Source organism: Phaseolus vulgaris, chromosome 9, assembly GCF_051622355.1.
Source record: "Phaseolus vulgaris cultivar YP4 chromosome 9, ASM5162235v1, whole genome shotgun sequence".
Lineage (NCBI taxonomy): Eukaryota > Viridiplantae > Streptophyta > Magnoliopsida > Fabales > Fabaceae > Phaseolus > Phaseolus vulgaris.
Genome location: NC_143506.1, coordinates 38395350 through 38418308, shown reverse-complemented (window position 1 = coordinate 38418308; position 22959 = coordinate 38395350). Strand labels below are relative to the sequence as shown.

General features: G+C 32.1%; 4 protein-coding genes across 4 annotated transcripts; all 4 read right to left on the bottom strand.

The window, feature by feature from the left end:
* Window positions 1-89: 89 nt before the first annotated feature.
* Window positions 90-3470, bottom strand: PDE320 (pigment defective 320). Its single transcript, XM_068626951.2, has 5 exons — window positions 2947-3470; window positions 2293-2539; window positions 1741-2104; window positions 1035-1363; window positions 90-478 (listed from the first exon to the last, which is right to left on the bottom strand). Exons 1-5 carry the CDS (start codon window positions 3204-3206, stop codon window positions 281-283), a joined length of 1398 nt encoding a protein of 465 aa, XP_068483052.2. The 5' UTR covers window positions 3207-3470; the 3' UTR covers window positions 90-280.
* Window positions 3471-4714: 1244 nt separating this feature from the next.
* Window positions 4715-7254, bottom strand: LOC137822056 (uncharacterized). Its single transcript, XM_068626950.2, has 3 exons — window positions 7032-7254; window positions 6026-6093; window positions 4715-5933 (listed from the first exon to the last, which is right to left on the bottom strand). Exons 1-3 carry the CDS (start codon window positions 7129-7131, stop codon window positions 5016-5018), a joined length of 1086 nt encoding a protein of 361 aa, XP_068483051.1. The 5' UTR covers window positions 7132-7254; the 3' UTR covers window positions 4715-5015.
* A 1255-nt stretch (window positions 7255-8509) lies between these two features.
* On the bottom strand, window positions 8510-12710 carry GCD1 (ribosomal protein L20). The gene is made up of 3 exons (XM_068626949.2): window positions 12037-12710; window positions 11746-11935; window positions 8510-8933 (listed from the first exon to the last, which is right to left on the bottom strand). Exons 1-3 carry the CDS (start codon window positions 12624-12626, stop codon window positions 8715-8717), a joined length of 999 nt encoding a protein of 332 aa, XP_068483050.2. The 5' UTR covers window positions 12627-12710; the 3' UTR covers window positions 8510-8714.
* Window positions 12711-17598: 4888 nt separating this feature from the next.
* LOC137822053 (uncharacterized) lies at window positions 17599-18529 on the bottom strand. Its single transcript, XM_068626948.2, has one exon. The coding sequence runs from the start codon at window positions 18452-18454 to the stop codon at window positions 17756-17758; it is 699 nt and encodes a 232-aa protein (XP_068483049.1). The 5' UTR covers window positions 18455-18529; the 3' UTR covers window positions 17599-17755.
* Between the last annotated feature and the right edge of the window lie 4430 nt (window positions 18530-22959).

Here is a 22959-nt window from a genome sequence, read left to right as displayed (position 1 = left end):
CGGTATAACCAGTTTCATCTTGATTGCACGTTATAAATGAAATTGAAAACTTTCAATGATTATGCATGCTGAGATCAACCTTAGCTGAATTTGATGCCCGGTAAAATCGGGAAGAGAAGAGTTTCACGTAAGTTTTGCAAAGAATTTGTTGTACAAAATGTTTACATTGAAAATCCCGGAATTCAATGAAAGTTGATAGTTCTCTTCTTACAATTCCAATAGAGGTTAGCTTTTGCAATTTAAGGAAAAGATATTTCTATAGTGCCTATTGGGCTATTGTTTATGTTTCAAAGAAACGAAGTTCTGCCATAAACTCTTGGCGTTTGGGGCAATACCATGCAACTGCTTTTGCTGAACCAAGTACTTGCAATGCATATTCCAAAGCAAATACAGGTTCCTGTGCACGAATAGGCAAATCAGGGTTCTTCAGATCAACTGTAATTCCAGAATCAACTCTAAAACTGACAGGACCAACAATCTGCAAGATATAAAGTGTTTTAGTTAACATTCCAGCAGCATTGAGGACCAAATGCTTGAACAATTTGCACCGCATTATTAGAAACATGAGATCAGAAAAAGCATGGATAGAATCAATGAGGTTAGACCGTCAGAGACAAGGCAAGATATTGAAAATTTGATTTTTTTTAACATACATTTACTTATGGACAAACAATGGGAAACCATATAAAGAAGAAGAACCCTGTTTGGATAGAGTTTTTCATAAGCATTTATGGGAGGAGAAAATAAGAAGCCAAAATGACTTAAAGTTGAACTTTTCCTATAACTTAAGAAAATTAAACTTTTATAAAAGTTTTCTTATTTAACATCTTCAAAACATGAGGTAAATAGTTGAGTTTACCTTAGGCCAGAAGTTCAATCCATTTCACCTTTTTACTTTCTTCTCTTAAAAGAGTTTATAGAAAAGTTTATTCCAACAGTGCCAAAATGTCCTTTCGAGATAAAGCTTACTAATCTTAAGAAGTTTTAAAACATTGAAATCTTGCAAATTTGTGAAATAATTGATTGGGAGGTACCTGCTGCTGAAGTGATAGTGTAGCATTGGGTAAAATCGCCTGAACAGCTTCCAAGCTGGGCTTTTGAGAATTGAGAAGATCTTGAGTTAGACCAGTTGCAGCTGAAAGAAATTTGAAACCAGAAGGGAAATCCAGCCGGGCCTGAAATCGGGTAAGATCTAGAGCAGGTCTCTGGAAGTTTCCATATTGAGCAGTGAATGAAACAGATGCAAACATATCTGCTAGAAAGGAAGACTTTACTCCGGAAACCTGGAGAAAATATCCTGGACTACCATCTTCTATTCGTGCTCTTGCCGAATTATCCCCAAAAGCAGCGGTTGCAGCAGCACCTTCCCATTAAACAATTCAAGGAAATAATAAGCATACTCTAAAAGCATCCACAGCTTCAAGTAACATGGAAATGCTCCATATCATAGATCTTTGTGATGTGATCAGAACAAATGTATTTGATAAGTTGTGACACTACACTAGTTAACTTCTTTGCATCCACTATCTTAAGTAATACATACATAGCAGAGGCTCTAAAATCCGTTCCATTTAGTGATAACAATAACATGCATGTGAAATGTTAAGAAAATGTCAAACAGTTTCCTCACTTCTTCGCTAAGAAAATGTGTGGTTATCTAAAGATCACTGCTAAGCATCCTTTCTATCTGGACTCTAGAATGTGTCAGCAAAAAACGTTACAAACAGGAAGAAAATTTACCAATAATGCCTGAGGCAGAAACGTGAGAATTTGAAAGAAACACGTCATACAGTTGCTCCAATTTCAACTTTGGGGCTTCACTTCTCCAAATATCAACTTTCTTCCTGCAAGAAAAGGCACTTTTGAAGGCCAAGCCAGGAAGTAGAGTAGGTGGTACTCTATCAATATGGTTATGAACATTTTCAAACTGCTTGGGTGACCCTGAAGTGTAGTGTGCCGACAAATGATATGCGGTGGAAGAGTCACAGGTAGTCACAGAAGCAAGATCAACTGCAGTTGAAAATGGAACATCCCAGTAATTACCGGTATTATCAACAAAAAGACCAGGAGAAACTGCCTCCACTCTTAGATCATGATCGGGAAACTACAACCACACACCAATAAAATTTTGTATGAGTAAAAAGACCAAAATCTAGTTCAATTTCATGTCAGGAAGTTACTATACAACAAAAGAAAGTAGATCGTTGATGTAAACCGAATCAATGTTATGATCAACTGAGAATTACAAAATTCATCTTTGGGATGCACAAGAGGATACACTCAAATGCTTACCTTATGGTGAAAGACAACTTTCCCACGAGGCTTTTCGGTATCATCATAAGCATCTAAGCCAAAAAGCAATGTATCATCTTCCCCCAACTGGAACTCTGAAGAGAAGCCCAAGGCATACAAGGACTTCTGCTGCAAATGTCTCCCAAAGGTTTTCAACCAAGAGGAAACCCCCTTTGGCTTCTCCTCACTGCTCTTAACAGAGGAAACAAACCTCTGCAAATTGAACTGACCCAGTAAAAATAAAACCCTGCAAAACTCCCAAACTGAATATCAGCCACCAGAATTGACACACACACAGAGCTCACTTACAACAACAAGAACAAAGCCATGTCCCACAAGGTAAGAGCAAATACAGACCAAATCTTCAGAGATATTATATACTAAGAGATCCCTTCCTCCAATGTCTTTTTCACACGACTAAAAACCATACAATCTACACTCCACACAAGCAATAATTAACGTAACTAATTGTTAAACTAATGAAAACAGTCACCGACTTAATTGATCATATTTATAACAGCAATACCATCTAATCTAAAATGCAAGACAAGTGGAGTACATTAAACAGATAAAAATATCCAACACGCCCAGAAACGAAAAGGGGCGAAATGCAGAAAAAGATTGAATCTTTGGTGGAGAATTGAGTTAGCATACCAATTATCAGAAAAGGGTAGGGAGATAAGACGGTGGAGGGAGAGGCCACGTGTTTTGGCGTAGGAGGGAACGAGAGGGGCATTCATGAAAAGGTGCATGAATTGGAGTTGTCTTGCTCTGGAAAGTCTTGTGCCTCGTGAGAGACCCAAGGGAAGAGGGTCTCCGGGGACGGCACAGGCCACTCCATCAAGGGTTTGAGGAGTGGAAATGTCCAAATCCCAAAACCCTCCTCCATCCATTACCCATCTGAGTTTCCTCATCACAGTCCAATGGAATGAATCAATCAATCAACTGGGTCTTCTTGTTCTTGTTCTTGTTCTTCTTCCTCTTCTTCTTCACTCACTCAGCCACTAACTTTTTTCACACTCAATTTGCCAAAGTCAGCCACACAATTCAACTACACTCATCATGTTATCAATATTTTCAAGTTTAAACCAAAATAATGGGAAATGGGAATTTGTACTCAAACTAACTACCAAAAAGAGAGATTCTAATATGTCACACACTCCAATATAAACATAAACAAATTTTAATTATGATTTCAAGTGAGAATTTTGTAGATGAAAAAAATGGTTGAAAGAGAAAATATGATTAATCTAGTTCTTCTTCACGATTATTCATTATTAGTCAAGCTTTTTTTACTACATAAGTTTCCCAAAGAATCAATAGATGGTGAGTAACCCAAAGTTTTTTTTTATCTTATTAACCATATTTAATGTCAAAATTTTGGGGGAAATATATAAATATGTAAATTATTCCTAGCCAAAAAAATTGAAAAAAAAAAGTCTAAAGAAATAATTTAAGGACAATAACTATAAAACATATATATTTTTTATAAAATAAACTATTTTATAGTTTATTTTATAAAAAATATAAAATAGTTTATTTTAAATATTTGAAAGTAAATTATAAAAATATTAAGGAAAAAAAACTACAAAGTAAATTGAAAATGACCCAAAATGACAGATTGAAAACAATGTGTATAAAAGAAACAATGTATATAAAGGAACATGACAGAATGAAAACAAGAAACAAAATTTAGTAAAGGAAAATGACTGAACAGAAGCAAAATTACTAAAAAAGAGTGTGGAAGGTAGGGATTGCTTGAAGCATTTGAGGTTTGAAGGAACTAAACTTTATAAAGTGTACAGTGAAAGAGAGAAAAAAAAAAGGACAAAAGGAAAAGAAATATTATATGAAAGAAATCGAATAAAGTAGGAAAGTTAAATCCTTGATTGAAGTGATTTTTGTCAACTTAACACCAAAATTTACAGAACAAACAAGCTGATCTTGCATTAATGATACAGATTTATACTACTCTTGTCAACGATTAACTAAACAATCCACATAATCTAACAAAAACTGAAACCACACAACCCTCTCCTTTACATGATTTGCAATGAGACTTTGGAAAATAGTCATATGGCTGCAGCATGCATGTTTAAACAAACATTTGAAAACCAATAGAGTTTGTGCTAATAACATCTATGTAGAAAAATATACGTGATACTTGATTCAGTCAAATCTTGTTAAGGTTCCAACATTATCCTATGCTTCAGACCATCTAATAGTTTAACATCGTTTAATAGTTCAAATGCATTTGTCTGATGGTATCAAGCCGTCTATCTTGTATCAGACCTTTTCTCTCATTAGAAAAGTTTTGTTACATAATGTTTTAAGCTCAGAAGTTTATGTGCCTTTATTAGTTTAAACGTAATTTATAGAAATTAGTTATAGCAATTATGCTGTATAAATAGAACATTGTCACTGAGAATTCTAAGTTCAACTATATAACAAAGCATTGTTATTGAGCAAGAATTCCCTAAAAGAAACTTCGTAATTTGTGTACATGACTTTTCCCATTCATTCATTCCTTCGTTTGCCTGAACTATTCCACAGCAATCTCAATAGTATCAAAACTGCTAGTATACACATCTGTTTGCTCTTTTTGTGATCAAGAAGTTTCAGTTACAACATTTTGCCTATAGTTTCACCCATGATACTACTAAATCAGAAGTATGATATTCAAAACCATTCTTTACATCTACACATCTTTTACAGTCTAAGACTCAATCATCATCACTGCCAGAGATAGAAAATATTGAACCCTTCATCTGAGATTTTCCCTGCAGTAGTTTTCTATCTTTAAGTATTCGGAAAGGAAGTTTAGGATCATGCTTGGTGATAGAAACCCCAAGATCCTGTGAAGCTGAAAGCAGACGTGCCCCTATTCTCAATTTTCTACTTTGGCTCCCTGAAAAAGAACTTTGACCAGCTTTCAATTTTCTATTTTTGCTTCCTGATTTTTTGGAAACCAATGGAGTATGCAAGACACGTGGAGATGTTTTGGGAGTGAATTGTGGCAAGGAATCTCTCTGTATCTTCAAGCAGCCACGTTCTCTGGTGTTTGATTGAACTTCAATCTCACTATGAACAGCTCTAGAGGTAAGATCTGAGTTTGCAGAGCTGCTAAAATTGTCAGTGCCATTGAAACTTGAAAAATATTTATTGATTATACCTGTGATTGATATCAATTGTGTTGACATCTTACTGTGACTGCCTTGTATTGAGTTAGCATGCAACTCAACCAGATTTTCAAATTTATTCTCTGGCATTACATAGGAAGTCTTAGCCATACTAGTAGGTTTGTCTCCAAATATGCAGGGATGTCTTTCTGACATTCCAGTGGCTTCATTTTGAGCATGATTTTCATGAGAAATTTCATTTCCCTCCTGCTTCTTTGAAACAAGATTAGTGATTTCATGCTCTTCCTTTTCCTCACTGTTACATTTTGCCTTATCACCTTTACAGATCATTAAGTCCTTATGTTTTGATAGAACATCTTCATCACAGGGTGAACGAGGAGTACACAAGCATTTTAAATGCTTAACTTCCACATGAAGAAACCATGTTCCTCGCATCGCAGGGAAAGCAAACTTTATAGGAAAGGCATCAGGCAGGTAGTAGAAGAATGATTTTCGCTTCACCTGGAAGAATATGAAGTAACTTATTGAGCATAAGCTTAATGTTACAAAATTCATAAAAGGATACATAGATACTGAAACAGAAAGTAAAGTACCATTAATCCATTAACTTGAATCTCTCCAATATCTGGTAAACAACTGAGGTGTGCTTTCTCAAAGTCTCCTGCAGAAGAATCATTGCATCGATTATCTTTCATGTCATAACCTAACATACACCAAGTTGAACTACAATTTCATCAATGCCTTTTTTTTTAAGAATAATGACCATGGTCAAGAATCGACAGTACTCCAGAACATTAATTTATCCAAAAAAGGACTAACCAGCATTGGAAACAAACCATTTCATGGAAGACTCAAGCTCAAAGAAAACTAGATTTTGAACATGCCCCGTGAATCCCCCACCTTTATGAAGAAAGGGAAGACCATCTCATAAGAAAAAACACAAAACTCAAGAACTCTGTCTTGTCTGATTAAAACAAAGTCAGGACAAGCAAAATATCAAGGAAGTCTGCATTTAGACGTCAACTAATTTGGAATATTCAAAACAGTTATACAGTTCTCTCTATAGGGGTCAAATGCTTTTAGCTTTCTCAAACTTCAGCTGAGCAAAAAGAGAATGATAGTAATACATTCATCTTGACCCTCCAAACTGAGATCTAAACATTGAAGTTCATATCAAATTCAATTCAATATGCTGAGCTTCTGCCACTAAGTTTCATCTTTTATTCTCAAACTTAATTGGAATCTAGCGGTAGGCCATGATGGTAGAGAGAATAAACGGATTTTGAGTACAAATGGAGATTGAGACAAGTTTCATTTCAACAAACTCCGCAATAGTTACCCTAACAATAAATGAAAGGTAACGATATAAAAAAAATCTAAACCCTTGCAAAAGACCAGCAGCATTGTCATCATAAAACATGCAGAAGAAATACACAACTTTCTTCAAACAAAGCGATAGATGGCAGCAAAGATTGCATCTTGCAAGTGAAAAACACAGCCCAATAGCAAAATCTTCAAATGGGTAAAACATTTAAACCAAGAAGCTGAAGGGTTGAGGAAAAAAAGAGTCTTTTTTGGTTTGAAGTGTTGTGGACTTACTTTTGAGAGATGCGGCTGTAATGTCAGAAGGGGCATTGAAGGCAATGCGAGTGCCTAAGTTTGTGTCGGCAAAGACTGTAACTTGAGCTTCGCCGCCCATTGGGCGTGGCTTGTGGCGGTGTTGTTCGGAGGTCCTAAGATGGTGTCGTCCTCAGTTCAAGTGTTCAACCAAACCAATGGGAAAAATGTTGATTCAAAACAAAACAATGAAGAAATTGAAGATGGAAACCTGAGAGGTCTTTTTCTTTTATTTTTCAATAAAATATAAGAATTTTAAATTTTATCACAAAATTTCTACCCAAAAAGAAAGAAAGAATAAGGGGTCCTCATAAGAAACAAAGGTCTTTATTTGTACAAGCAATTTAATTATGTAATTGAGCACACATGAAATTTTAACACAGTTTTTTTTCCCCCCTCAATTTTAGTTTTTAATCTCTAAAAAAATATTTAATGAATATTGGTACTTAAACTTTTATTTATTAATAATATTTGTGGTCTCAGCCGCTAAAACTCATTGTCAAATGATTATGTAATCATCGTATTATGACGTTCCAACCATATATAATTGTGGATCAATTTTTGTTTTAATTTTTTTATATTTTTACAAAATCTATTTTTTGTGTCTTGCATTTTGTTGACTACTTTAATCCTTCAGCAATTTTCGTACGAGTCTTGTTCTCTCAACTTATGTATATGATTGTTATAGTCTCTCCTATTAAATATTATATTTAATCTCTCAACTTTAGTTTAATGTAATAATAATGTTACCAAAGCAAAATATGTTGTCATTCTAAAACACTATGAATTTTGTGCTATATAAAAATCTTAAGAACTTGTTCATGAGAGTGAACTTAAAAATATACAATTAACAACTTACTATAGGGATTTCATCCCTTTTGATAATAATGAAGGTAATGAGTTTATAAACAATAAATAAATTTGTATACATGAATATAGTCTAAATTAGTTAGATATAGAGAATACTCAACTTTTTAGATTAAATACAATAATACGCAACTTTTTAGATTAAATACAAAGACGATAAAGATAAGTATGTCCACATTCCTCCTTTTATATTTATTTTTATTTTAAATCATTAAATTATTTTTAATTAATTTGATTCTCTATCCTTAAATTTATACAATTATAACTTTTTATTATTACTTAGCATTGAAAAAAATATGTTCTTGTGACATTGAATTGTTTATAATATTATGTTTTCTTTACTTCTCTTTTTATTTTCATAAAAAAATATTTAACAAATATTTAAACAAATCCAAAATACTTGACAAATGACACAAGTTTCATATTTTTTTAATATAAAACGAGAATAGATATAAATTTTTAATTCATGAACACTAATGTATATAACCAAATTCATACATATCCTGTTGTCATCCAATTTGGATTGCTTTTTACAATATTTTAAAATTAATAAAAATGAGATAATTGAGGAAAATGTAATTTTGGGAGGCATGTTTGACAGTGAGAAGAATTAAAGGAGCTTCATTCTCCACAAAACGGTGAACATGAGAAGCGATTAAAGGAGAATGAATTATAAGCATCACCATATGCTGAGCTTTTCCAAAGAAAAACAAGAGAAAAGAAACCAAAGGATTGAATGCATTGGTTACAGAATGTAATTTGAAGAGCTAACAAAAAATTCAGAAACTGGTAAGGTAATCAAGGAAGGATCCTGCGTCGGGGGCGTGGAGTCTCTCGCCTCACATACATTTTCTCCATCTCATTAAGTGGTCGGCTTGATCCATCTGCCATGCTAGCAAATTTCCAGCCTCCACCACCTCCACGTTTTCCCCTGGATCCCAATTTCTCTATTGTAAAAGTCCATCCATCTGAAGGACGTCGTCGACTATACTTGTGGCATTTAACCTCTCCAGCCATCTATACACAACCAAAAGAGATGTGACCATTTCATCAACTATCAGATCATAAATGGCAATAAAAAACTAAAAGAGATAAGTGAGAAATGGTTTCCAGTAACAGTGCTAAAGTGTATATTAACTATCAAGATAACAAGCAAATACAAAAAGACTAAATTGAAGAGGTAACTTAATTGCATAATATTCTGCAGGAAATTGGCAGGGGAGTTTGATTTTGGTTTTATGATCGAAGGCCTTAATGTCAAATAGATTGCACCTACCCTTGCAACCCTACTCAATGTAAACAGAATCTCAAGATTACCCATGGAATCACATGATTCCACAATTTTGCAGTATAGAACTGTTAGATCACAGGCGGTGAAATAGCAGAATCAGTGAGATCGAAGTACTAGCTTGCAAAAACTGTAAGATAGTGCGAGTTGAGCAAGCACGGAAATGGTTCTGTTTTTGCCATATTAAAAATGGGCTTTGGATTAAAACCCAAGCCCAATGGGTAAAAACACTAAAAGAATTAAAAAATTCATATTTTGTGATCATTCATCTCTGTACCCACACACATGAAACAGTTCCCATATTTTCTTTGATTGCTCCCCCTCGACTCCTTGAAACCTCAATGACATTTCTTCTCTACTATGCAAAAGGCCCACACATTATTCTTCTACAAAAACAGTTCAAACCTCCCTCAGCCTCCTCAAGTACTTGTCTTCTCTTCTCTCGGGCATTCTTCTTCTATGCAAAAGGCATGCATGTTTTCACTAATTTATTTTGACAGAACCTTCTGTTTTCACTCATTCGCTTGAAACATGTGTTCCTAAGGTCCTTTCAGTGATTCAGTTCCCTCTTCAATTCTACTTTGTTGCACCATTGATATGGCTTCTGATTCTCCTTCTACTACTACTTCTGTTAGTGATGGCAACATTTACCCACTCTAAAACTGCCAAAAAAGTGCTCCTGGCAGTAATACACATGTGGCTTGGAGGCATTGCATATGTGTTGATGTTGAGGTCTTAACCGGAGGGGTTAATTGCTTGAAGCACCAGTTGGCGGTAGCTCAAAAGAATATAGGTGCTTGCAAAAGTGTGACTGATGAAGTAAAAAAAAGATGTTTTGAAATAGTTGAGTCTTGAACAAAGATTAATGAAGAAGAGAAGCTATAATGTTGAGGATGATGATTCACATACTGAAAAGAAAAAAATGACTGAAGAGGAGGATGTGGACAGCACTAGAAATATTTTCAAGAAGAGGGGAATAAGCTCACATGCCACAATTACTTAAGGATCAAAGAGAAACTGCTTGTAAAGATGTTGCAAGGTTTTGTATTAAATGGTATACAATTAATGTGGCAAGGAGCAAAGAATTTTGGGAAATACTTGATTTAGTTTCAAAACATGGCCCAGGATTTGAGCACCCTTCATACCACAATATCAGAGTAAAGAATTTGAGGGAAGGAGCTTAGGACACAGAGCTTTGGGAGTTCACAAGAATGCATGGAAGAGAACAGGTTACACCATAATGACTGATGGGTGGACCAACAAAAGGAGGAGAACTATACTGAACTTCTTAGTAAACAGTAAATGATGTTTTTATGTCATGGTTAATTCAAAATTAGCTGAAAAGGAAGGTAGAACTTAGAAGATCACTTGAGTTTGAATTTGATGATATTCCACTCTATGATGAGTGGATTATGTTGAAGGAGACAATGAAAATGAAGGTCTAGATGATGTTCCAAATTCAAAAGAAGATGATGAACACTTGGTTGAAGGTCAAGCCCAAATTGGAGAGCAAGAGGATGATGTTCTTGCCGTGCCACCTCTACAAGTGGAGGATGTTCTTATTGATGTGCTTGGCGAAGGAGATGGAAGTAATGGAGATCCTTGAGTTTCAGGTTTTAATTTGAAAGATTTTTACTAGACATTTACTGTTTAGGCTTTAGGCTTCTATGTGTTTTTTGTCTTGGACTTGGTAGTTGGTATTTCATAATTTGGCATTTGGTAGTTATGACTTGGTTGACATGCTTTCTTTCTCATGGTTTATGATGTTTGATTACATATTTTTAAAGTGTAATACCGAAACATGTTTTTATTTATTTGTTGTTTGCTTGGTATACATATCATGTTTATGTAGAAGTAGAATGTGCGATCTGGGTTATAATTCCACGATTTATGATCTTGTGAGCCCTTCAAAGTCCCATCCATAATCTTGCTTTTGACAACCTTAACCCTACTTGATGGACTTTCATAGGGCAATGGGAGGAAGATAAATTAAAAGAAGACCCTAATTGTGGCATTGACACAGAGCAAAGGGAATACCATCTACTTGTGAATCACCATCTAGTTACTTTTCAATCAAAGATCTAGGATCAAGTCTATTTCAATAATATTCAAAGAAAAAGGGAAAAAGGCTGCCCCTCAGACAGAAAAAGTGAACCTTACAGAGCATAAAATGGACATAGACAAGCAATGTGATACACTGGTAGCTAGTGGCCTAAGTGCAAGCAAAAACCCTTTTTTCTTTGTTCAGAAAACAACCAAAATTTTCATTACTCCATTAACAACAATGGCACAACTTAGTTTTGATTTAAAATACAGGACAGGAGAAAAACTCTTGGTGTTTATTTGGGATCTGCTCCTCCAAACCATGCCCATATAGCATTTAATTTCTAGGACGAGGATATGAAACACTTCTATTAATCCACAAAAATGCCAACAGAAAGAAAACGACATACCCACCAAACAATGTACACCCTCGACACTCCAATTCATATCATTGACCCAAAAACATTGTAATATAGATCAAAGGCCAAAAGAACTTACTTTCTTTTTGTTGAAGTTCATCTTCTCGACAAATTCTCGATACAGCATATCATCCTCCTTCTTGGAGATCTCGTAATGCACTTCATCCATATCTTTGGTAATGCCATCCCACCCCTCCGGCATAACCTTGAAGTCGGGCTTATACGGAAGAGACGCAACATGAAACTCCCTATCATGTGAATTAAAAAACCTGCAACCACAAAAAAAAAAAAAAAAAAGAATTCACAATTCACAATTCCTAACACCACACAAATCTTAAACCCCTAAACCCTAAGAAATCGAAACACCGACTCGGGGAAAGAATCGAGCAAGAGCTCGATGGAATCATCGAGAGGGCGACCGAGTTTCTTCTCCTCCTCTTCCTCGATCTCCTTGAGCCACAGAATGGCGTGAACCCTCTGCCGCATGATCCTGTAATCCTTAGCGAGCTTCTCCACAGTGTACACCTCGGGGTTCTGCTTGTGCAACCGGTACATCTCCGCCTTCTCGGAGTCCTTGAGATACGAGCCTCGCGCGCCGGGCTCCGTAACCTGCTTCATCAGCACGCTCGTCTCCGACAAGCGTCTCCCCCAGCTGTCCACGAACGCCTTCCCTCGGCGATTCTCCCCCTCCAGTTCGCGCATTCTGTCCTCCGTGTCCTGCAGCTCCGCAAGAGCGGCCGACGGGGAATGCGAGGGTTCGCCGTTGAAGTGGTCGCCGGCGAGCCCAGTCGACCACGACGAGGTGGTGTCCCATTCGGCGTCGAAGGCGCCTCCTCCTCCGTCGCGCGAATTGGTGGAGAAAGAGAAGATTCTAGAAGATGCTGGGGGAAGAAGGCTGTCGTGACTCAGCGACGCGGCGACGCGGCGCGTGGCGAATGCGAAACGGTGAAGGGCTTGCATTGTGAGCGTGGAGCGGCGACTAGTGAGTGAAGTGGCGGAGAGGTTGAAATTTGATTAATTAGTTTTGCTTATGTTAGAGAAAATCACTCATTTCGTTTTGCAACTATTTTTTTTTATACTTAATTTTTTTTATGTATTTAAAACTAATAAGAAGTTAATATTTTAAGATATTTCTTTCAATAAATTAAACCTCTTCAAAATCTATTAGATAATGTGTTTAACATTTTTTTTTATGCATAATAAAACAAAAGCCTAGAAGTTTTAGAAGAGAGGTGGTAGCTTGTAAATAGTTTGCAAGAAAATACTTTAACCATTTTCAATTGTTTTGACACAATTTATTAATATATATATATATATATATATTAATTTTTAAAATATCACAGTTATTTAAAAAAAATGTATTGATATATGATGTTTATAAATTGATCGGATTTAAAAAAAAAAGTCTATGCATTTAAGCATTTTGAAAAATAAATTCTGTTAAAAAGAGATTAACCATAATTTTTTCTAGTTTAAATATTTATAAAAAATAATTTTTTTCAATTTTCTAATTTTCTAATTTTATCTTTTATTATTACTATTATTTTAATTAAAAACTCTTTTTTATAATTTTATAATTTTTCAAAAATTAATAATCCGATTCCATCATTATTTAATTAATTAAAAAAAATATTTTTTTAATTTTTTATAAAATTATTCCAACGAAATTGAATGTTCACACTTTATTTTGACACTTATTCATTAACTCAAGACTATGAGTGAGTTACTTTTCAGAGACACTTCTTAGTAATTTACAAACTAGCATTGAAAAAACTTACAAGCTGCAAGTACTACAAAATTTTGGAATTCAATTGTTAATTATTTTAAAAAATGTCACCATGATAAGTCTAGTCAGTCTCGTAGAAAATGTTATTAATATTCAATTTAATTGAGTTACCATGATATCATTATAAACAATTCATATCTTAGTAACAAGTTTCATGATATCATACAAGGATTTACATCTTATTAACAAATTGTTATAAGTTCCATGTTATTATTACATGAAGAAATGTTGCATTATTTGCCTTAAAAAAACAAATAGAATGTCATTTGTGTTCTTGTTAGTTGGCAATCAACTATTAGGGTTTATTAGGATTGGGTTTATTAGGATTGGGTTTATTAGGATTTGATTCATAGAATTTGACTAATAAACTAAGTTTGAGTTGACGTTAGAAATAGAATCTCATGGTATTCTTATATCGTTATTGTTGCATCTACAATAGAGAGATTTTGTAGACAAATATCTAAAAGTTATAAGCATGTTTGTGGATGAAGCTATCTTGTAAAATAAGTCAAAGAAAATGGAGAATATCTTCTAGTAGTTTCAAATCTCAAACCTAAGACCAATGAACATTTAGAAAGGATAAAGTTTATGAACATTTGAGAATAAGTTTGAAAGCAAAAAAGGATGTGCAATCACTTAATATTATCTAATTCATTAATTCATTGTACAATATGTGATTATAGAATTTACTCTTACTTTTGATGGTCATATTGTGGCTAAACTAGCAACATGTCAAGTGCCTTCGTGATATATATTACATAGTTGAGATATGGTATCCTATGGGACACAAATTCTTCCAAAAAAATGAGAAAAAATTATTTACTAATGATCCTATAATTATAGGTTAAGGTATAAATCTCGTAGATAAATCATTAAATCTCATTATTTGTAATAAAAATAGTGATGTATGATTGTATATACACATGTTTAACGTGTTAGAAATTACATTGGATAACCAAGAATCAAACATATCAATTTTATTTAAACAATATTTATTTATAGTTCTAATAGTTAAATGATTGATTATACTTATTATTTGTTAGGTATATGTTTGGATTATGAATGGATGGAAAGAAACATCAAGTATGTGGTTCAGGATTCTCAACTCCTTCATTCCTTCATCAACAAAAAAGTTCAAACACAAATATGCATCATCCATTACTTTAATTTCAAAATGAAATTGATATAGTATGCTTCATATATTCATAATTAAAAGCCTTTTTTTAGTAAATCAATTATAGGTGATATTTTTTTTAAATAAAAGTTTTTATGTTATGCATCACTATGCAACTTAACATCTGAGTTATACTGTCACCTCAAGTAACAACAATCATTTGTCATCACGTGAAAAAAAAGTATTATTAAAAAATAAAAAATACAAAAATATGGGGGACTAGACCAAAACTCATATGTTAACAAAAACGATACATAGGTAGACTATACATATTCATAAAGAATTCTAAGAACAAACTAGATGGTAGCCTATTATACCAATTAAAAGATTATCTATGAATAAATCATAAATTAGTCAACTTATCAACACACGCATTCCCTTCACAAGAATTATGAGTAACCTTAAAATTGATTTTCCCACCGTAATTAAGACAAGTATTTCATCGATTACGAAGTATCCAAGAAACATTGGTCCTAACAGTAAACGCAACACAAATCAAAGCAGAATCACATTCCAGCCAAACATTAGTAAGCCCCATCTTTTGAGTTTCCTCCATAACATGTATAACCTCATAAAACTCAGCAAGCATAGCAGTTTGAACTTCAAGAAACGCAGAGAAAGCTCCAATAAATTCCCCCATACTTCCACGGAAAATACCTCCACAAGTAGCAAGACCAAGATATCCTCTAGCAGCCCCATCAATGTTAATTTTAACCCATCCTGGTGAAGGAAACTCTCATCTAACAGGAAGAGGACGAAGAACTTTACCAATACGAGTATTAATACCAAAAAACTTGATCACGTTGAAATCCAACATATCATTCTTCATTGAAGCTTTAAACGAATTACCCACTAAACGAGTTAAATTTTTAATAACTGAAATAGCCCTAGAAACCTCAATTTTATCCTGAAAACAAGCATAATTCCTCATAAGTCATATCATCCAAATAGAAAAAGTTATCACAACAAGCTTAATAAATTTAACCAAAGGACTACCATCACACTTAATAAAAGAGAGAAAATCATTCTTATTTAGAGAAAATGAGAAGTAGGGAAAATCTGTTGAACCCAACTCCAAATACGCAAAACATTAGAACATTCAAAAAATAAATATTGAATAGATTACTCGTGCTTTTCACAAAGCATACACATAGAACAAATATATCAAACCTTTATTTTAAATATGTTGATTTGTAAGAAGTCGCTCATGGAAAACTTTCTAAAGAACAAAAATTTTAAAAGATAGAACATTTAAACTTGTTGTAATATGCAATGAATGACCTTACACTTTGTGGGAGTGAAAATTATTTATTTTTTTCTCTTTGACCAAATAAGTTAACTATTTCTAGTTTATGAATTAATGTGAAATTATTATGTATTAAAGGTTTTCATGCAAAAACAATTATTTGACTGTGAAACACTTGAATGTATCATATTGACACGAACATTGCTAACTTTTATAACACATTAAAGTGATTGACATTTTAGATTAGTTTTTAGAGTTCATAGTTGGTTAGTTTTATCTCTTTTACAAATTTTTTATGTTTTAAAATAGTTGACAACTTTGATTTATTTATAATATTAGAAAATTTTGAGTTAATGTCTTTGACTATGAAAACAATTATATTATTTTATAATTATATTCTGTGAATGAAGTTTGGTTTTAAGGTAACAAAAAAAAATCAAACTAATATTAAAAAAATAGAAAAACAATTACAGTTGTGACCTCTATTGTCATTGCATCTATATTTATATCTAATGGATTAGAATTAAAAGAAGGAGACATCATGTTAGTCTTAGATTGCTGATAAAAAAAAAAGATGTCAGTGTCATCAATATTATTGAAACACAAAGCATGGTTATATTTCGATGAAAAATATCCAGAAGTCTCAAAATAAATTACATATTATTTAATTCTTTTAATAAAATTTTATGGTAAGCAACAATTGAATAAGAGTAATTAAAATAGCTACTACTCAAACTCAACTTAAAATCTAAATCCTCTAGAATTTTTTTTATCAACAATAACAAAATATATAAATAATAAATAAGAATTAATTTAAGAGAAATCCAACTCATGAACAAAATCAGATAGAAATGATAAATTGTTAATTTATAGAGACCTCTGATTGCTGCATGTTTTTGTAGTATTGTCTTTATTATAATTTTGTGTGTGATTTAACCTTGTAACAGAAAAGATAAGAACAAACTTGGCCTATAGCAAACATGGGTGATGCAGATGCAGCCAAAATCAGCCCAGGGTTTGGTCCCAGTGAAGTGTCCAAAACTCCAATTTTGCATCACTCATCATATCAATAATCAAACCCTTTTGTAGGATTCATACTTAGATAACTAACATATCTGACCATTTCTTGAATGATATGGTCAATATATATATATATACACACACTGCACCTACCCTGGATGTTCCTTCACGTGCTGGTTGGTGATGACCTGTGATCAACTCAAGATTTCACGAATTGAAGGTTTGAAAAGAAGTGTGAGTAGGTACTATAACTAGATAATTTGAAGTTGATGAATATATATTGAGAGAGATGTAGAAGAAAGTGAAGAATTGTTTTCTAAGACAACATAGATTCTGTACAGAAAACAACTTTGCTTGAACCAGATAATATAGACTATTGTTAACAGTAAAATTGTCTTATTTATGACTCAGAAACTTCATTTATGAACCTGCAACCAAATCCAATGTGCCAGTTTATCCAAAATAAGTCGAGATCGCTTTAACTGCTCATGAATTAATACTCAATTTTGACTTTTGAAAAGCTTCATTCAGATCAGAGTTTTGATCATGAACTAGTTATAAACAGATAATATAAAAAAGTGGGAGGAAGATAGGACCTGCACACATTTCAACTAAAAGAAATTGTTCTACAAGAGAACAGTGTTTAATCAAGGGAACTCACCTTTGAAAAAGATTAGAGGGAAACAGAGAGAGAAAGAGAATAAACTGAACTGAATGAACTACTATTATGAATTATTGTTTCTATAAAAGCATGCATACATATGAACTGAATATAACTAAACTCCACTTTTGTTTTCTGATATTAACAGGGTTCAATAACTGAACCCTTTTATAATTAAACATTTTCATCACATGAAATATATCTATAATTCATTCTTGTAAAAGGTATCATTGGGGAAGGCATTCATAGTTAGATCAGACAAGCTAAAATCATTATCCAAGAGCAAACCGTCAGAGACATCCATGCTAGTGCTAACTGAGTAACCACTGCTCTTCACATAATCAAAGGAGTAACCACTTTGTTGTTGCAACAACTGCTGCCGAGGTAGTTGTTGTTGTTCCTGGTGCTTCTGCCAAGGAAGTGATGCAGGAACTTCATGAAGCTGGTTGTTGGTGGTGTTGTTGTTGTGGTAGCTTCTGTCACTAAATGGTAGCACTGCTCTAGTACTTGTGTTATGGTGAATCTTGTGCTCACTGCTTCCTTTTTGGAAGTTCAAGGTAATAGGACCCTTATGGACCCCTAGTGTGGACATGGCTGTGGTAGGACACCCTGTGAATTGTTGTACTAATGCTCTAAAATTGGTGGTGTTGGCATTGAGGAGTGTGGTGGGGGTTCTCTTAGACGCTCTAGACCGTCTTCTTATTGGTTTGCATACATTACCCTTTGGTGTCAATTGGGAGGAGATGCTATTTCTCTCTGATGAGGGCATGGTGGGAGGTGGACTAGTTGTGTTTGGTGGCAGAGCATGATCATGGTCATGATCATGCGCATCCATTAGAGGTTGTTGATAGAACTGCATCCATTGATCAGTAGTTGCAGTCATGGTCATGTTATCCCTCATGTGGGTGAGAAGGAAGTAGGTGGTAAAAGGTGAGGATCAGTGATCACTCCCTCACTCTATCACACATTTCTTGATTTAAAGAAAGAATCAAAGTTGGCTCTATTATGAAAACATGGTCAAAGTAAAAATGTCCAAGTTTTGACTATTCTTTGATAGGGACTGCTTAGAAACTTTGATAAAGAATGGTGTGCTTCCACGAAATATCGTGTTCATACTATTCTCATCATTTTGACATAAACCACAAATACCTCTACAAACAATCATACTCAAATTAAATAACATCATTATCTCTGCATCTGCATACGGGGTTGGAACCAAAAGAACGATTACCCTTTTTCTCGATTAGTCGTTCTTTTTCTTTCTCTCGAATTCACTTCCTCTGCTCCTCTTGCCTCGCCTTCGTGAACTCCAGACCTGTAAAAGGCACTCTGACGTTCAAGTAAGACTTCGACACTCAGTACACAGTGCAATTAGTACTAGATGATGACATACCTGATTCTTGGGATCTGTGTTTATTTATATAATTTACCGTGGATCCTCTATTATTGGACATGATTAAGGATTTAATTCATGATTAGGAATGTATTATTTAATGTTTGATCTTTAATTAGTCTCATCAATCTTCTATTTAGGTGTGATGCTTTCGGTCGATCTTGATCCAATGCTGGATTTCAACCGTAGGGACAGCCACACCAAGTATTCTTGCTTATTTAAGATTAAAGTTAGAATTGGTGACAAAGTTGAAACATTTTCCTAGGGTGTGTTCATACTTATGACGACATGAAAAATTGGATTGACATCATTGTTGGACTGGTTGTTTGTTATGTTGGAGGTTTTGTAGTGATGTTGGTCAGAAAATTGTGTAGTGTTGAGTTGAAAAGATAAGATGCACATGGTGTGAGCCACCCACCCACCATACCTTGTTCATTAAATTTTGCTGTGTTTTATGAGATGAGCATGAGCATGTAAGATACTATGTTAGCAATTCAACATGGAGTCGGCACGTGTTTTTACTAGAACACAGAGTCTCTGTCAAAGTGATATATACAAAGCAGAAAGAAATTAATATCGAAGAACACCACAGTTATAAGCAAAAGTCTTCGTTGACCATAGTTTAAGTGAAGGGACACACACTTTCGATATCAAATTTATCCACTTATTAGATGATAAAAATTCTCATATAATATTTTAGATTTTCAGTTAATTTAAAATATCATCTAATACCACTTAACTCATCTATTCAAAACTAAAACCTTTATTTTATTTTTTAATTCTAAATTTTATTGTGATTTAACGTCTGAAAAAAAATGATTCATAAAAATCAACCTGATAAAGAAAATGATATAAAAAGCAAACGAAGAAATGTTTGATATTTCGTTCTAGTTTTGTTCGAATTTGATGTGATCGATTATTTTTAAAATAAGTAGTTTCAAAATTTTAATTGAGATGATTTTGATACTAAGGTGTATATTTATAAAAATAATTTGAAAAGAATATAGTTTATGAGAAAGTTTTAAAATCAATTAAGATAAAATTAAATATTAGGATTTAGAAAAAAGATAAAGTTTAGAAAAGTTAAATTCCTTTCTTACATTAAAGAAATTACTTTGTCGTCTTATTGATTTAAAGAATCATTTTTGTCTAATTCTAGACATTTCAATAGCAAAATGAATTTTACCTTCTACAAATACTAGAAATGTAATCAAATATTTAATTTTCCAATCATTATCAACATCTATGATCATTTCTAACTATGTTTTTCTTATAAGAGTTGCTTAAAAATAAAAAGTATTATTTAAAATATATATATATATATATATCGTTTAAAATTAAAGAACATTATTTACAATTAATAACTGTTTGAAATTAAAAATATATGCTTATAAATTAAAAAATACTTATAATTTTTTTTAATTTATATAATTTCCTTTAACTTTAACCAACTTATACGTAATGTATTTAACCAATTTATAACCATGAATTAAAATAATATATTTATTTATAAGCCTTTTTTTATAAGTAACTCACCTTAAAAAATATCTTTCAAATTAAACACTGCTACAGTTTTAAAGAAGAGCCGGTCAAATTAATCGCACATACAATTATTTAATTAATTAAAATATTAATTACGTAATTAAAGTCCCTTGTGCCTTCTGTACTGACTTTTAATTGCGGCTAATTTCCTTCCAAAATCCAAGGCAAAGCAAAAAGCATACCAACAAAAGATCTTTTAAATATATTTAAACTCACATTAAAATAAGTATTTTATTCTTACAATTTTCAAGTTTATTTTGAAATTTGAGGTTGAATTTGGATCGATGATGTTAATGTTTGAATCTTATTTTTTAAATAGTATAATTAGATATTAATTATAATTATAATTAATCATTGTATTATTATATTTAAAATATTATTTTTATCTCAATTTTATTTTTATCAGAATATTAATAAATATTTTTTATAAGTGATTTTTACTTAAAAAAAATCAATTAAAATTTATAGATAGTAGATTAAGTATTCAAATGGGAAAAATAGTTATAATAAGAAGTATTAAACAAGCAATAAAAGTGAAATAGTTAGGGTTTTGATAGTTTGAGTGAGAATTAAGAAACCCTATTGTTCTAAATTATTTGGATTCCGAAAATCACAAAAGGGTATATATGTAGTGTGTGTATAATTTTTTATTATTAAAAAATTTAATCTGCAATTTTTAAATTAATATGAATTTGAAAAGAAGTAATTTAGCTATTAACATACTTTACTTGAAAAGTGCAACTTTATTTGTGGGTGCCTTTAAGGTGGAAGATTTGGCGACAACACATGTAACATGTTCTAACTTTATACGAAATTCAAAGGACTTAACTAATTAATCATTAATAATATCACGAACTTGTCATTTTCTTAATTTAATATGTAAAATGTGCGCGATAATTAATTATATTTGATTAACTATAAAAATTCAAATAAATCTACGTTGCGTATGCTATCAATCTTAATTGTTATTATAAATTGGTTAATATCTTAATTATTAATATATAACTCAGCAATTGAATCGTACACGTGTTTTCTTAAATTTAAATAATAAAATAAAATGCTCCATTATTTATTATATAAGCTACCTTGATATCCACGTGTTTTCTTATAATTTAAATAGCGAAATTTCCACATATTATATTAATTTGCAATATGTTGTGGATTTTTCTTGTTGTACTTATGCATACATTATAAGGGTAATTTTAATTGAATATTTTATCCATTACTTCATCGAAATTTAGGATTTATTTCAAAAACTAGTTTACTAACACTTATAAATTAAAAAAAAAATTATGTTTATAAACCAACTATAACTAATCCATTTATTTTAGAATTTGGCCTGGATTTAATTTTGTATTATATAAACAAAGTGAGCATAAATTGTACCTTAGATTGACTGTAACTGTTATTGTTGGTTTCGTTCACTCGGTCACATTTTCTTGTGTTCTTGTACTTTAGTGCTTGATTGATTTGTAAAAGGTATTTCGACGATCAAGTAAATACTTAATATTTGAAGTATATGTTAAAAATTGATTAAAACGTGCATTACTTCTTTGTAAATGATTTATTTATATTATTTGATCATGAACTCTTTGTTATTATGAGCCGAATCTATCAAAATATCAGTGTTAACTTATTTGTAAGGAGATTAACTGATTTCCCAAAACTTTATCTAAAGTTGGTGGAATGTGTCCATGATTCTTAGAAGTCTGTGTAACTGTTTTAACTATTTGTTTTAAATATATTATAACCTAATCACGAAAGTCAAATAACATGATTTATCCGATATTGATTAGTAAATACTAAAGAGCTTGCAAGAGGGTTATTTTTTTATACATTTTATATTGATTATATATATAATAATAGAATCTTTAGCTCAGTTACTCATTTCTTTCTGCGTCGAAAATTAAAATAAAATGTTTGATAACAACAATTTTAACAATTTATCTTATTCGTAACAATAATCAAATAAACTTTCATATTACTTAGAATAAACTTAAGTTTGATTTAAAACTTCAAACCTAACATAAAAATATAAGATACACTATCACCTTACACGTACTATATATTTTCATCATTTCATATCTCACAATGATGTGTAAGTTCATCATTTATGGGTTAGAGTGCAATTGATAACATTAATAAATTATTTCCTAAACTAGCTTATAAATTAATTTAATTTTTATAAAAATATTTTATTTTAAAAAATAGTTATAAATTATAAATTAATTTAACTAAATTTTTTACTTGCAATTCTTCCATGATTTTATATTTTAATATATTTTTCTTAATCTCTTTTTAATTATTATTAATAAATAGAAACATTACAAATTTAATAAGAATTTAATGAATTTTAACAAATTTAAATTAGAATTACATATATCTAAAAGATACAAAATTTATATATGTAATCAAACTTATAATTTGCTAATAACTAATAAGTTAACTTGTAAATTTATCCGCCGTTACTA

Coding starts and splice junctions, on each gene's coding strand:
- PDE320 (XM_068626951.2), bottom strand. CDS start 3,206: ATGAGGAAACTCAGATGGGTAATGGATGGAGGAGGGTTTTGGGATTTG. Junction 2,105..2,292: donor AAGTTGTCTTTCACCATAAG/GTAAGCATTTGA, acceptor GTGTGGTTGTAG/TTTCCCGATCATGATCTAAG. Junction 479..1,034: donor CACTATCACTTCAGCAGCAG/GTACCTCCCAAT, acceptor TATATCTTGCAG/ATTGTTGGTCCTGTCAGTTT.
- LOC137822053 (XM_068626948.2), bottom strand. CDS start 18,454: ATGAGGGATAACATGACCATGACTGCAACTACTGATCAATGGATGCAG.
- LOC137822056 (XM_068626950.2), bottom strand. CDS start 7,131: ATGGGCGGCGAAGCTCAAGTTACAGTCTTTGCCGACACAAACTTAGGC. Junction 6,094..7,031: donor TACAGCCGCATCTCTCAAAA/GTAAGTCCACAA, acceptor ATTCTTCTGCAG/GAGACTTTGAGAAAGCACAC. Junction 5,934..6,025: donor TTCAAGTTAATGGATTAATG/GTACTTTACTTT, acceptor ATATTCTTCCAG/GTGAAGCGAAAATCATTCTT.
- GCD1 (XM_068626949.2), bottom strand. CDS start 12,626: ATGCAAGCCCTTCACCGTTTCGCATTCGCCACGCGCCGCGTCGCCGCG. Junction 11,936..12,036: donor TTGCTCGATTCTTTCCCCGA/GTCGGTGTTTCG, acceptor TTGTGGTTGCAG/GTTTTTTAATTCACATGATA. Junction 8,934..11,745: donor TGAACTTCAACAAAAAGAAA/GTAAGTTCTTTT, acceptor GGTTGTGTATAG/ATGGCTGGAGAGGTTAAATG.